Consider the following 15,252-nt stretch of genomic DNA (forward strand, 5'->3'; position numbering starts at 1 on the left):
ATTCATCATCATCAGGCTGGTTATGCCCACTGCAGGGCAAAGGCTTCTCTCGTACTTCTCCAACTACCCCGGTCATGTACTAATTGCGGCCATGTTGTCCCTGCAAACTTCTTACTCTCATTCGCCCACCTAACTCTCTGCCGCCCCCTGCTGTGCTCCCCTTCCCTTGAATCCAGTCCGTAACCCTTAATGACCATCGATTATCTTCCCTTTTCATTACATGTCCTGCCTATGCTCATTTCTTTTTCTTGATTTCACCTAAGATGTCATTAACTCGCATTTGCTCCCTCGCCTGATCTGCTCTTTTCTTATCCCTTAACGTTACACTCATCATCCTTCATTCCATAGCTCGTTGCGTCGTCTTTAATTTAAGCAGAGCCCTTTTCATAAGCCTCCTGGTTTCTGCCCAATACGTGAGTACTGAAATAAGTACCTTAATTAATTATGCATTAATTAACTGTTCCTTAATTACCTTTGTCCTGTTAACACCAAAGGCCGCAGGTTTGACTACCAACAGAGGTTGTTTGTGTGAGTCCCTTAATTATCTCTATCTGTATTAAATGTACCTTAATTACCTTGGCCCTAATTAACACCAAAGGTAATGGGTTTGACTCTCGACCTTCACGATGTCACTTGGAATCCAACTCGGAGATATGGCTGGTTTGCTTACATCTCCATGTTGGGTCGTGGGTTCGAGTGCCTTTATTAATTTCGTGCTTATTAACACAAAAGCTCGTGGGTTTGACTCTACCTTCACAGTGTCAAGTGGAATCCAACTTGGAAATATCGTCTGTTTGCCCACATCTCCAACTGGGTTCGAGTGCCTTAGCCCACTCCATTTTAATTAACTTTGCCTTAATTAACACCAAAGGTAGTGGGTTTGACTCTCGACCTTCACGATGTCAACTGAAGTTCAACTCGGAGATATGGCCGGTTTGCCCGTATCTCCAAGTGGGTTTGACTCCGACCAAAGGTCATGGGTACGAGTGCCTTAATTAACTATATCCTAATTAAATATGCCTTAACTAAGGTTTCTTTGAAATCACAGGTCGTGGATTCGAGTGCATTAATTAACTCCATCTTAATGAACTGTGCCTTAATCCACTTTGCCGTAATTAACACCAAAGGTTGTGGGTTCAACTCCCACCAAAGTTCGGGCGTACGACCCCCAATTTCGGTGCCATTGAATTTTGGTGCCATAATGCCATATGGTCATTTTCGTCCTATGAGCTGCCTAAGGCCTTTGCCTTAAAAACAAGGGTATGAGAAGTAGTGATGAAGATAGGCAGTAGGGTGCAGCTATTAATTTCACATTAATTTGTGTTAAAAGAGCCCACTTACAAACTTGAATCTAAGCCTGTTTTCTTGAAGAAATCTCAGAGAACTTTGATGGCTTGCTTTGTTGATGTGATGTCAGGCCAAGAACACTGATACAATAGCATATGGCTCAGTGAATGTGAACCATGTTGGCCCTCGAAGCGCAGCCACCGAAGAAGCAGGCCAAGCACACCTATTAGTTACGAACTCACATCTTTTTTATTCTTTGAACACGACTACTGTGGCCACTTATATCTTGCCCGCTAGGCATGGCGCAGCAGCAACACAAGAAAGGCAGCGCTGCTTGGGGGTGCCGCATTTCAGTAATTTTAACATTGTATCAAACACAGTAATGCTCCGTTGACTGCAATGATGTCCATTAGGTATCCTCTGAACATCTACTAGCAGGTCATGGATGTCCCAAGGATATGCCGAATGCGTCCTTTGGATGTCCCTTACATTACCATTTGAACGCACTTTTCGTGTCCTTCGGACATCCCTTGCATCTTCGTCAGGAACATTATGGCGATGTGCTGCGTACATATTATGAATATGACGGGGTCTTTTCTACAGTGTTCGCTATAATGTCTATTGTATGCGCAGAATACATTGTGTGATGATTTATGGATTTTATTGCCGCAAGGGCCAAAGCATATGTTGTGTGACGGATGCAATGGGCCCATACATCAAGAACAGATACATTGCATGCACATTTTACGCATGCACTCATGCGTGCTGAAGTGCAGTACAGACCCTTTGCATGGTGATCCGTAAGCGCTGCCATGTTTGATCACGTGGTGACGCATCCATTGTTTGCCTCACTTGCCACTGCAGTGGATCTGCATGACGCTGGTGCGGCTCCATAAACCTCTGCTCAGGTGGATACCGTAGACAGTGGCTGGGTGGACAACACAAAGCTGTTTGGCCACAGCTTCACAGGAAATATATGTAAGCATTTTAGGAGCTCATTATGCTTGTCCAAATGGTGTAAGCAGCATATAAGGTGCTTGTACTGGAAGCGGGGCTAGAAATGTATTCCAAGCTGTCCAAGCTTTTGGCTATAGTAAGCTCACTATTTCCTTTGCACTCAATACCATTGCAGCATCCTGCACCGTTCCAGAAGTGGTGCAACTTGCGTGAGTGTGTGTGTGTTCATGTGACCTGTTATGACAGCAGCATTGTTGGCCAATGTAGCTATAGCGCGCAGCCAAAGGTAGTGCTGCAAACCAGGTGGCTATGACAAGTTAGATGTTTTCTAGAGCCTATCTCCCTGAAACCCTTGTCTTTTGTTTTAGCCTTTCCTTACTTCTGGGTACAGGTCAGCTAGCTACACATCTGTCTCCTTTACCACTTCCTTGATATTGTGCATGAAGATGTGCCCATACGGTGTGAAGATGTATGTTTCCTGGAATGTTCACATCTACCCTTGCTGTTTTTTCTTCTCTCAACCTGTGGCAATATGTGAGAAACACTGCATAATACCTCTGGGAGAGACCCGGCTTCAGGAACATTTTACTATATTTTCTGGTGTATAACTCGCACCCCCTCAAAATGGCAGTTTTACAAAAAAAAAAAGAAAGTGTATATAAGTCACACCAGTGTATAAGACGCAGCTGTTCATTCAGTAAGCGATAAAAAAATAGATACAATGACGTTTCACTTCACGAACTCGGGTCACGCGAAAGCAATGATATGGGCACTCCAGGCGCAACTCTACCGTAGTGGTCGCCACGATGTACTGTATCCAAGAGCGATAACATCGTGCCCGCATGCTGTATATCCTGTATGTGCGAGTGAAAGTGTGGGATGGTGAGCCAAACTGCGCACAATGGTGAAAAGTGGGAAGGCAGTGTGTGAGGGAGGGGAGTGGCGGCTTGTGCTCTGGTAGCAACTGCGTAGTTTGCGCAGCGGTGAGCGCCGTATCTTGAAAGTGATCTGCAGATGCAGTTGCAGGTGAGCATGGAAGCCTACTGTATTATGACCATGTAATCCGAATCAGGTTTTAGTCATTAAGATATAATGAATCAATAATGTAACATAATTGAGGTATTATATTAGGCATTATATAATAATATAATATCTAAGTTTGCCATCTGTGGAGCCTGCTGTAGTTGTCTTCATTCCTACTAATGCTCACTCTAAAATGCCTTGAAGCTTGATTAAAGAAAATTGAACATCCATGCCATCTGGACCAAGAAACAGTTCATTGATCATCTACATTTAAAAACATTTTCAGCACACCCTAAGAAGCACCACAGTAGAAACCAGCCAATGTGTGCTAGAAACTGAGTAGTGCATTGAGGGGTTGTGTAAAGGCTTGTTAGAACTTTATCACTGAAATGAAATTGTGCTGCATAGTTAAATTTAACAAGGCTCAAGGCTATGCAAGACAATCCCCCCACTGAATTATGCACAAGTTATCCTCTATATGTGGCTGCCTTTCCTAAATATGTGCCATATGAAAGGGACACTAAAAATAAACAATGAATATGTTTAAACTAATAAATCATTCTTGGAAAACCTAATGTATATTAGTTTTGCGGTAATAGGTTGACTACTTAAAGAAAAAATGACGGTTTAAGTTCTATTATTACTTAATTTCACATTGAAACCCGAAGGCTAGTACGTCAGTGTGACATGATGTTAAGATATATTTTCATATTTCAGTCATTGTTCACAAAACACGCGAAGTTCAGCCTTCGGCTCTTTTAGACTACAATGTAGTCTGCCTTTATTGATGAATAATTAACTAGAGGGCCAAGAAGGCACTGTCAAAATCTATGACATCATACCGAGCTGGTGCAGAAACTTCAAGGGGGTACATGTATTACCAGCTGTCTTTAGTTTATGTGTCTCTTCTGACCTACCAAGCCCTTTCTCTTAAGAGTACTTCTTGGTATTGTAGAAGGGTCATTTACTAATACAACTCGCACAGTGGGACTTCACTTGTGCGACTGAGTAGTGTAGCAGTAGTCAGCTGAGTTCTGAGCCACTTCAGATTCCTTGGTTGAGTAGCTGAAAACTGATAATTCAGCGGGACTGAGCTTATGGTGTTTGGGATTCTGGGTTGGAAGGTTGGTTGGAGAAAGGATGTCTGAGTTGGAATCGAACACTCTGACCACTTTGTCAAAGCTGGTCTATGCGAGCAAACGGATAATTATTGTGTTTGATGCTGACAAACACTGATGATTTTTTTTTGTCAGGTTTACTGTCATTGGTTCTATGAAACTCTTACCGACAGGTAAATTAAGGCAATAAAGGACACAGAACACAAGAAAGAGAAAAAAAGGCTGTCCAGCTATGCAAGACCAGCTAGCCCAACAATTAATTCTTCTAGCTTACTGACACATTGTAGGAATTCTGGATCCATATTCTGGACCAATCATGTTTGTGTATATCACTTTTAATGACCTCCAGTTGGTTAAACCAGCAGCCAGAGCGCCTGTTGGTCCAATGAGAGGTGCTTGCATGCCTCATCCCTCAAATGTGAAAGCGTCTCTGAAGGTGATCAGTCAAGAATGCAGCCCCTGGAACTTCACAGTGCCATTTCTGCCTATACAACAGTCTCTATCATCATTGTGCTCAACACCCTGAAGGAGAGAATATAACAAGTCTAACATCCACAGAGAAGGCTCCACATTGGCATTCTGCTTGCAGGAACTTCGCCAAAGCTTGGGTTGCTGATAGAATATGTTAGATAGTTATGTATGGTTCAATGGTGCAGAAGCAACTGAAGCTAAAACACGCGAACGACAAGGTAAGATTTTATAGTTGGAAGTGTTTGAAGCAACGAAAATTGTTTCACTGCTTATCCCCCCCCAAAAAAAGAAACATTCCTTCTAAAAAGCTGAAAAATATCAAGAAGAAAAATCCATCTCATGGTAACTCTCGATGGTAATGCGATTAGCAGTTAAGTCATCTTTCTATGCTTCAGCTATATGTGATGTATACTGCTCCTGATGTGAGTAAACGTTGTTGTTGCACTTGCTTGCCAAAGCCGTCAGTGAACATGACAGCACAACGATGACTATGATGACGCAGTGCCCACCATGGACAGACTAAGATGGAACGACATTTTGGTGAGACAGCAACAAGATGACTATGATGACGGTGTTACAACCAAGCCTCCTTAATAAAACTAAAAGTATCGACATTCCTCCTCGCCCGGCCTCTCCTTCTCCTTGTCTCCTCGCCGCTCCCCCTTTCTCTCGTCGCTCGCCCTCGCAGCTATAGTTGTTCGCTCCGGGATGCGCCAGCTTAGTCCATAGTGTTACGCGAGGTGAGTTGTTAGAACGCCATGATGGAACGCTGAGACTGGCAGAAGCAGATGATCTTTGTGCTTTTTCGGCACAGTAACTGCGCACTTGTTTTGCCTCTTCAGTTGGCTGCCTGCTTCCAGTTAGAAGCCTATTGAGGCTAGCTTCGTGGACAAATTCCTTTTCGTGCCCAGTTCTAAAACAAAAATCAAAGCTCTTTTTCTTGCTAAGCATCTCACCACAGAAGAAGAGTGGGAGGAGGCGCTCAAGAGCTCCAACCTCGCCGCTCAGCTACGGGCCGTCAAGGGGGCTCGCGGAGCGGCGGTCAAGCACTGCAGGCCCGTCCCGACGTGGCAGCGGCCCACAGCGGCTCGTCCTTCGGGGGCTCCGGAGTCACTCATCGGAACCTAAATAAAGTTCATTGCCTGCCTGCCTGTCTCGCCAATAATGTATACGTAATGTACACAATGATTATATGTACATGCCAGAGGTTTATGTGAGTGTTATGTCTACGGCGAGTGTACACTCGGCCACAAGAGGTTACGAACCATGGAACCTCAGAAAACTTTCAATTTCCAAGCAGCCTGTAGCCAGTGAAACCCAACATAACAGTGGTGTTCACATATACTTGAAGAGGTTGTGAATGCGAATACGAGGCAGCGCAGATATTCAGCTTTTTCTCAGATCTCATGTTCCGTAAAATCTTGTGGTTGACTACCTGGATGCAAAAACACTATTGCGGCTTTCACAGATCATCGTCACAATTGTTATTTTCACCACTCGATATGAGGTGAAAAAGGGAGAGCCGGAGAAAAAGTCGAAATTTCTTCGGCTTGAGAAAGCGCCCAGACAGGCACGGTAGCGGCTGGTGTATCAACTGGTAGAGTTACTGCATATGCTACCAAAGGTAGCATATCCAGTAACTCTATCCCAGAGGGTCACAGCTGTAGCAGCAACAGAAATGTGCATTAGAGCTAAATCCAGTTCACTTTTTCGCTTATTTTTATGCAGATCCTGTATATGTGGCTAGCTACAACCAACTGGCCCTGCTTCAATGCAACATTGGTGTGTCTAAAGCACAACGCCAACACTTCAGAGTCATGGCAATATCAGCCATCGGAGATTTCCCGACAAAAATTTTTGTAAGCATGCACATACACAAGTGTGGCAGAGCATGGCAATTTGCAACAGCGCATGCACAATAAAAGTGCAGCATAGGCATTTTGAATGAAGGAAATGGAATGTGCAGCAATTTCAGTGGCAAAGAGAAGCAACATCCAATAATTGCTTAAGGCAATAACAAACACCTTTAGTCACATCATTCAAAGCATGCCAATGGCACCAACAGCTTACTTGTTCGCGAAAACAGAAAAACTACTTTTCCCAAATCAGTAGATATTGTAGTAAAACAGAAAGCAAAAATACACCTTTAGTTTTGCAGAATGCATTCAGTGATGGGCTAGTCAGTGCAAGTTTACAATAAGGCTTACGGCAAACACTACACAAAGCAGCAACAGAACAAGACGCCGTGTCCCATCTCCTTGTGTAGTGTTTGCACTAAGCTTTCTTATAAACCTACAGTTGTATTATGCTAGACTACAATGTCTCACTGCCACATGAATTGCATGTGATGGATGCCTGTGTATTCGTGGCCCATACCACCTTGGCGTAAGTTTGCCAAGCGTGCATCATGGTGTCTCAATTCCTAGCCGACAGTGCCTCTTGAACAGACCTTACCTTTATTTAACACTGCTTTTTCTCTCCTCCATGCACCAAGAAACAGAATGCGCTAAGAAAGCACATGCAACATGCAAAGTGGCACCTAGAGGTGCGAATGCCGGCAGGCTATGTTGCACATGTCTAGAGGAGGAGGGCAATGTGCTCTCTCGGCTTCATGCTCAGCGTAAGAAAAGATGCATGCAGACTTATCAACGGTTTATTCACTTGTCAGCCATTCATAAAAGAACTAAAAACATAAAAACTACGTAATCATAAAAATTTACATAGCAAATGATAAAGTCTTCGCATGGTAGTGCGAAGAGTGCCACATGATGCTGATGAACATTTAAACACTGGTGATTCAGATAACCTTGACAACAGCATATCACAGCTACTGTCTCCTCACCAACGGTTGCGATGGCCACCACCCCAACTTCCACCGCTGCCGCCGCCGCCTCCTCTCCAGGAACCGCCGCCTCGGCCACCGCGGTCCATGCCAAAGCTACGCTCTTCCTCGGCACGGCGTTCCTTCCAAGCATCAAAGCGCTCAGCCATTGAATAGAGCTCAGTGGGGACGTCTTGGCTGGCTTCCTCCAAGATGCTGATAAGCTCGCGAGCCTGCCTCCAGTTGCCACGAGTTATAAGCGTGATGGCTGTGCCTGTACGCCCAGCTCGACCCGTGCGACCCACGCGATGGACATACTCTTCCACGTTGCGAGGGAAGTCGTAGTTAAAGATGTGTGTCACATCTTTGATGTCCAACCCTCGTGCGGCAACGTCGGTGGCAATCAAGATGCGCACCTTGCCATCCCGTAGATCATCGAGTGCTTGCTCACGGTCGCACTGCTCTCTGGATCCGTGGATGGAATCGCAGTTGATGCCAGCCAGGACAAAGTCGCTTGCCAGGTGGTCCACAGTGGCCTTCCTGTCGACAAAGACGATCACTTTGTCTTGGGGCTGCATGGAGTCGAAGAAGGCCAGAAGCTGCTCCCTCTTCTCCTCTTCCTCGCAGAGGATGACCTTCTGCGTCACTGTGTGCACTGCGGCGAGGTCCAAGGAGCCGATGAACACCTGGAATGGGTTTTTCATGTACTGCTGGGAAAGGCGACGCACACAGTCTGGCCAAGTGGCACTTGTCATGACTGTCTGCCGGTCAGGCCTTATGTCCAGCATCACCTTCCGGATCTGTATCTCAAAGCCCATGTCCAGCATGCGATCTGCTTCATCCAGGACCAAGAAAGTGACAAAGTTAAGGTCGATTATCCTGTTCATGACGAGGTCGTTCAGGCGGCCGGGCGTCGCGATGACGATTTCCACGCCAAGGTTGACGGTCTGTATCTGCTCTCGCCGACTGCCACCGCCGTAGATGCATACACACTTTATCCCTCGGTAGTGGTATTTCTTTGCTTCCCGCTCAATCTGCTGAGCAAGCTCGCGCGTCGGAGCGAGAATCAGGCACGAAGGACCTTTCCTCTCCTCTCTCGGAACAGGCTGGCTGTCGATGTGAATCAAAGCTGGTAGCAGGAATGCCAGAGTCTTCCCTGTACCTGTCTGTGCGATTCCAATGAGGTCTTGACCTTGCAGTAGGATTGGCCAGGCCTGGCTCTGTATGGGAGACGGCTTCGTGAACTTGTTTTTGTAGATCTCGTCCAAGATTTCTGGATAGTTTGAAAACGCCTGCTCGAAAGTCTCCACAGGGTTAGTTGCTACGTCTGGTGGAGGCTCATGTTCTGGGCCCAAGTACTTGACAACTATATTATTGTTGGCTGCCCTGAAGGACGCCGCGTCCTCTGCAGACATGGACGCAACCTGACGATCTTCAACGTAAAAATTTTTAATTATCGGTGCGAGGGAGGCCCAGCGCTTCTTCGTCTCTTCGTCGCTCTTCGCAAGCAGCTTGGCCCAGTCAAGCAAAGGCGGCGGTTCTTCGCTTTTGCTGGTGCATGCTGGCTCTTCCGGCGGATGGACGACCGCGTCGATGAGCTCGCGAGCTTTGCGACGCGCCTCTTCAGAGCCCGAGAGTTCGATCTTGGTTTCAAAGTAATCTCCGTCGTCTTTCTTGACCCAGATGTGCGCACCACTTGAATCCTGAAGCTCGCGGATCCGGGAACCACCTCTGCCGATGATCCTGGCAACATCCTTGACTGGCACCGTGATCACTTCGGAATCCGGGCGAGGCGCATTGGGTCGTTCATAGTTACACCGGCCACGGCCCCTACCAGACGCTGCGCCGAGGTTGCCTCCTTCGCCGTAACGCCTGGGTCCTGAAGTTGGCTGCGAAGGTGGAGGAACGTATTCTTCCTCAATCCACTCGTAATCTCCATTCTTCGAAGCGGCGTCCATAACAGGGGATACAGCGTTCTCTGAACGAACGACGTTGTGGTGCGAGGCTCGTCAGATGTGCGCCTCGTGGGCAATTGGCCGCTGCCAGCAAGGTACTATAGGCCCACTCAATATAAAACAGACCTGGTGACAACGAAATGTTTCCAGGAAAAAAAAATTTCTCAACGACAGCGAGCAGGTACACACAGTCGCAGACGCCCAAAATGAATGGAATGTGGTTGCACGAGAGCGCCGTCCGACGCAGCACGTGCTGAGTGCGCGGGTCCGCGCCGACAAAAGGCCACGAAGAAAAAGTGGTATTCATCCGCCCGTCTAATCACCTTCGTCAGCACCTCATACGTAACATGTACGCAATCATCCAGCGGACGGACTACTTTCAACACGACGACAGGTGTTTAAAGAATGGATAGTAGACCAACGTCATTGACATCAATTCACAAAATGTGGGCACTTGCAGTTGTGCGCGCCGCCACCAATATTTAGAGCTGATGAAGCATCAGCTCTAAATTGAAACATAAATGAAATAGATTAGTTTCTTTGCATACGAAAGATGGCGCAACAATTTTTATTTGCGATTTCTTTTTTTCTCACACATGTGACAATTGGTTTCGCAACGTAGACGTTGGGTCCGCTTGCCGTTTCGCGGCTCGCATGCTCGTCTGCAACGCTGTGCGCGTCTCGAAGTGAAATAAATCATAATTCGACCTGAGGTTTCTTTCCTAATTTGTTCCCGCTACCACAGCCCCCTCCTCGAGACTGAGTATTGTGACGGAGTGTCTTGGGTGACTCGAGCGTCCGCCACCGGCCAGTCATTTCTCACGAACGATCGTGAGCCGTTCAGCGTTTATTCTTCGTTGCACCATAGGTGTTGGTCTCGTGGACAGTAGAGTGGAGAACGGACTCGTTGAGACAGTTTCCTGTAGGTATACACGTGCAAAATTGACGTTAAATTAAACAAGTCGAAATGTGGCATGAGCTCGCAAGCAAGGAATGGATGCGCCTACTTTTGTGCTTCGTAACCTCCGAGAAACGGTCGCCTGACGTGTGCCGAAGCGGCGTTTTCCTCTCGCCTTGTGGTCGTGCATGAACTTGCACTCCAATGTATCCCAGTTAAAAGCTTTTACAGTGTTCGCTCTTCACATACAAGCCACAGTCAAGTAATAGTGTTGCCGCAGGAGTTTGCAATTGGCGCGCAGATGCATTTGTTTTGTTTGCTTTCTCGTTGCGTTGTAGGATGACGCCTGTCCCTGCATATATGCATCCTTCTGTTCTGTTCGCAGTTCGAATAGCCGTTGGTAAATGTAAAAGTCCACGTAGACATGACGCGGGCTGGTGCAAGCGGTCGTAGCATTCGAAATAGATCTATAAACAATAGTTGTTTGGCTGTACCGGCGTCCATGTGGCATCGACTGCCCGGGAAATTTAAAGCTGCCACTTGTCGAGCGTGATCGATCAATATGTTGCGGTTTCACCAAGGGCTTTGCGTATAGTATTGTAATACGCTCTTTCTTTGAAAGTGTTCTACGCTTAAAAATAAAATCGGGGGTATTACATGCGCATAGGTCGAAACCACGACCTGGTCATGAGACTTGCCATAGTGGAGGGAGATTTTGACCACCTGGTGTTTTTTAGCGGGCACCTAAATCTAAGTACGCGAGTGCGTTCGCATTTCTCTCCAAGTGAAATGCGGTCGCTGCGGCCAGAATCGAACCCGCGTCCTCGGACGCAGCGGCGCAAAGCCATATCACAGAATCACGACCTACTGGAACTCCAGACCTGCACAGATATCGGGCTTCTATGGAAGCCACTTGCGCCCATTCTCATTCATCCGTTGGCCGTTGGTGTCGCTTTTATACTTTACGGTTGACTGGTGCGGCGTTGTAATTAGCACGGCGGCTGTTGTGTTGTGACGAACTGCTTGCCTAGTTGGTGATTTTTGCCAACACAGTGACAGTGATGTCACAATTGCATTGATCGGTCACTTGGCTCCAAAATTGACTGCCCGAACCTGAAAAATGTCGGTGCGTGCAGTCCACTGCTCTCTAAAAGATAGCGTTAAATAGCCACTCCTATTTCCTGTTTCAGGCAGTAGCAAGCCGCACAGATCTTGCACATTATTATAAGTCACACTGTTTATAGAGTTCGTAAAGTACACAACAGATTCATTGCATATGTTGTAAAGTTCACTTCTGCGTCCTTTAGAAAACTGGAAACCACCGTAACGTTTGACAACAGAACAATTACCACTCATTTTAACTTTTAAATGTTGTCCGTGAATGCATCGTGAGTTCAAAAAGAGAATTACACATACAGCTTCACTATATATATACGTTTCTTTCGCACCACCGTTATGCTGCCGCCATACCATGCAGAAAAGCTAGCTTTGCAGTTTGAAGAGAGTTGCGAGTTTGAAAAGGCCTGCAGTGCAGCAGTATCTTAAAGTGGCTAGGAAAGGGAAGTTCATGCAGTCTAGCATTGCAGCGGCCTCTAACATTTCTTGCACCGCTTCTCCTCCTCTAATTATTCAAATGCAAAGCGTTTGCAAATCCTTGTTTTCTTTCTATATTTGTGAATTTATTCATTTACCAATACAAGCGCTTTGTGCCTGCCGAAATGGCAGCATGAGCGCGGAACAGATCACAGAAGCAGACGACAGCGAACAGGTTACAACTAGTGCCACTGTGCTCGTACGCTTTGTCCCTAGCAACAAAAGGGGCGAATTAGACCAAGCCTGCTGGAGCAGGGAGATGTATGCAGGTCTGGAGTTCAGTAGGTCGCACACAGAACACCTATGTGCTCCTGACACTGCTCAGGTGACACGTCGGATGGACAGATAGATCCATGGATGCTATGAGCGTCCCCTTTGGAATGGGCCAGTAGTTGTGCCACCAAGTCCTTGTTATTATGTTGCCTAATGTCCTACCTATATTAAAAAAGAAGAAAAGGAGAAAAAAGAAAAACGCCCTGAAGAATCCCCATAACCAAACTTTCTAAACACCTATTGGGAACTTTGTTTTTGTACACCTCTGTTCTTTGCCATTTCCCTACTTTCCTTTCACTGGTCTTCCTATCACCTCTTACTAAGTTCTACTGCGGACATGCTTAGCTTCCCCCTGCTCTCGCTGAACTCAAGAACTTAAAGAGGCCAGAGGTGTCTAAATCGACTGCATCATGGCATTCTAATAAAACATGCTCGATCATTTCCCTAGCTTTACTGCAGAAAGCACACACTTCTTTTTCCTTCGAAACATTTATTTAACGGCACAAACAAATTATCACTGAGAGAGCAGACAAGGACAAGTGCCGTCCTTGTCTGCTCTCTCTGTGATTGTTCGTTTGCGCAGTTAAATAAATGTTTGCTGATATACGCCAACTCACCCAACAACAAGTTCTTCTAAACTGTATTTCTTCTTCTTTGATGTATCTCGCTTTATAAGTTCGTGTTCTGAGGCATCCTGAGCTCGCTTCGAAAAGTAATGGGCCTCCCTTTGAGTAATCATAAATTTTTTCTTTCCTGATTTAGTTTTTTCCTCTTAAGTAGTTACTCATGTCAGGTTTCTTTTCCATTGCCTCCACCCTTGAGATTATCATGGCCTCTCTACTTTCAGCTTGACATTCTTTGTTGCTGCGTTGCTCACCATACAGGTCGCATACTTGCTGGTAAGCTTCCTAGTTCTTTTCCTCCACTGTGAATCAATGTTATTCCTGTACAAATACCTGAACACTCTCCTAGCCCATTTACTTTCTTCCATATTCCTCAGTCATTCTTCATAATTAATTTTACTGTGAGCTTCCCTCACTTCAAAACTTGTCCAGCCCACATCACAAGCTTGCACAGCTTCATTTGTAGTCTTTCCATGAGAGCCCAATGCGAGGTGTCCCACAGATTTTTTCTGGGACCCCAAGAACGACTGCATCATGTGCCACTTCTGCAACCTGCAGCTCTTCAAAAACCTTGCAGTGAGTAAGACGATCGGCTTGATAAAGGCTAGGTAGAGTCTTGATAAACTAGAAAAGAGCAAAAAAGAAGGCTTGTGGCGATGTTATATTGAAGTTCTCGCATCAGCTTGCCGTGCTGTCATGTATTTTAGGAGCCTCGGCGTGAGCCAAGTTAATTTTTTTATTGATAATGATGGGCTACATTGCATTATGAGGAGTCTGAACATGGCAAGTGTCAAAAAATTTTACTTCTTCACAATGACGCAAATAAGAAAAAGTACTTTAATACCCATTATGTCAAAGTGACATACCGGCACAGGGGCTAATTTCAGCACAAAACTTGAAAAATGGAACTTTGATCTTCATTTTTCCTTGTAACTATGAATATATCATGTACTGTGAAATTAGCAAAAATAGAGTTCTGAAACAATTCTTTAGTCAATCGAAACAGATTTAGTGTGTCTCTTTAGTGTCCCTTGAGCATTAAAAAAAAAAGTGATATATTATGGTTGATATATTGGTATTGTAGTGCCCACAGAAGGAGACACCATGAGCTACAAACCAAGCAATTCGGAGCTTAGTATATGCCGGTTTCAGACGTCAACAGAAGAATGCTTCGAAGTAATTAAATATATTCAGCCATAACCATAGGGCATTAAGGAACATGCCACATGTTTTATCATTAAATGAGGGCCCAGACTTACTCCGCCTCAACTGGCACAGAAACCGAATTTTAAAAGAATCTTGAGTATAATGTCCCAAGAACACTTATCTGATTTTCAGTTCTCTGCCTGAGCATGAAACTTGTCGAGCTGCTCTGCAAAATAAATGGTAAATATAATTGTGGCCACTACGGCTGTGTTTGCACATGCGAAATAAATTGGGAAGACCCTTTGTGCTACACGGAACTTGCGCTGTATGCCTGCAATTGGTTTGTAATTTTAAAGCTTGGGGGAACTGATGCTCATTCAGGCGGTGGGCATAGAAGCAGCAGCGATATCACAGCCAGGAACAAGGTAGAAGTGCAAGACAAATACTGGCCACGGACAAATTCTCGTAGGCTCGGGCCCAAGTTATCTCCACATTGATGCCCAATAGGACACCCCCGCTAGCTTCAGAAATTGATCCACAAGGCCTCCAGCGCAAAGCTGTTAGAACATCTGCTAGGGACATGGCCATGGACACTCGAGCACGGTGCATTGCGAATCTCCAACAGCAGCAGCTACTGCTACATTCAAGGTATTCGGTTGTCTCTTATGTGCTGCCATCTGCAGAATCACAAGGAACCACTGCTCTCCGTAGACTATGGAGTTTGCTCTGCAGCTAATGCCTGACTATTTTTATTTCTTTTTGAAATGGCCAAAGTGGCGAGTGCACCAAAAATCTCCCAATTCAGCATGGTATCACATAGAAAATGTGTATTTACGCATTTATTTTGTATTAGCTAGCAGAAAAATGGGAATTTGCTGGTTTTTTTTTTAATTTCAGGAAACAACACTACTCAAAAAATAAATAAAGCAAATGGTTTACATCAGATAAGTGTCAATATTGAGATTAAGAAATTAAACATGCACTTGAAACTGAAGAAATGTAAGCTTTGAACATGTAGGAAGACCTGTAGCGATGTGTGTAGGCATACGCACAGTGCATGCAGAGCCACATGCAGTGTACATGACAT

At 45.5% G+C, this 15,252-nt stretch overlaps 1 protein-coding gene across 1 annotated transcript; it reads right to left on the bottom strand.

Moving 5' to 3' along the window:
* Positions 1–5,838: 5,838 nt before the first annotated feature.
* On the bottom strand, positions 5,839–9,918 carry LOC139054820 (probable ATP-dependent RNA helicase DDX43). The gene is made up of 2 exons (XM_070532443.1): positions 7,699–9,918; positions 5,839–5,980 (listed from the first exon to the last, which is right to left on the bottom strand). The coding sequence occupies exons 1-2, from the start codon at positions 9,633–9,635 to the stop codon at positions 5,971–5,973; spliced, it is 1,947 nt and encodes a 648-aa protein (XP_070388544.1). The 5' UTR covers positions 9,636–9,918; the 3' UTR covers positions 5,839–5,970.
* Between the last annotated feature and the right edge of the window lie 5,334 nt (positions 9,919–15,252).

This window comes from Dermacentor albipictus, chromosome 1, assembly GCF_038994185.2.
Source record: "Dermacentor albipictus isolate Rhodes 1998 colony chromosome 1, USDA_Dalb.pri_finalv2, whole genome shotgun sequence".
NCBI lineage: Eukaryota > Metazoa > Arthropoda > Arachnida > Ixodida > Ixodidae > Dermacentor > Dermacentor albipictus.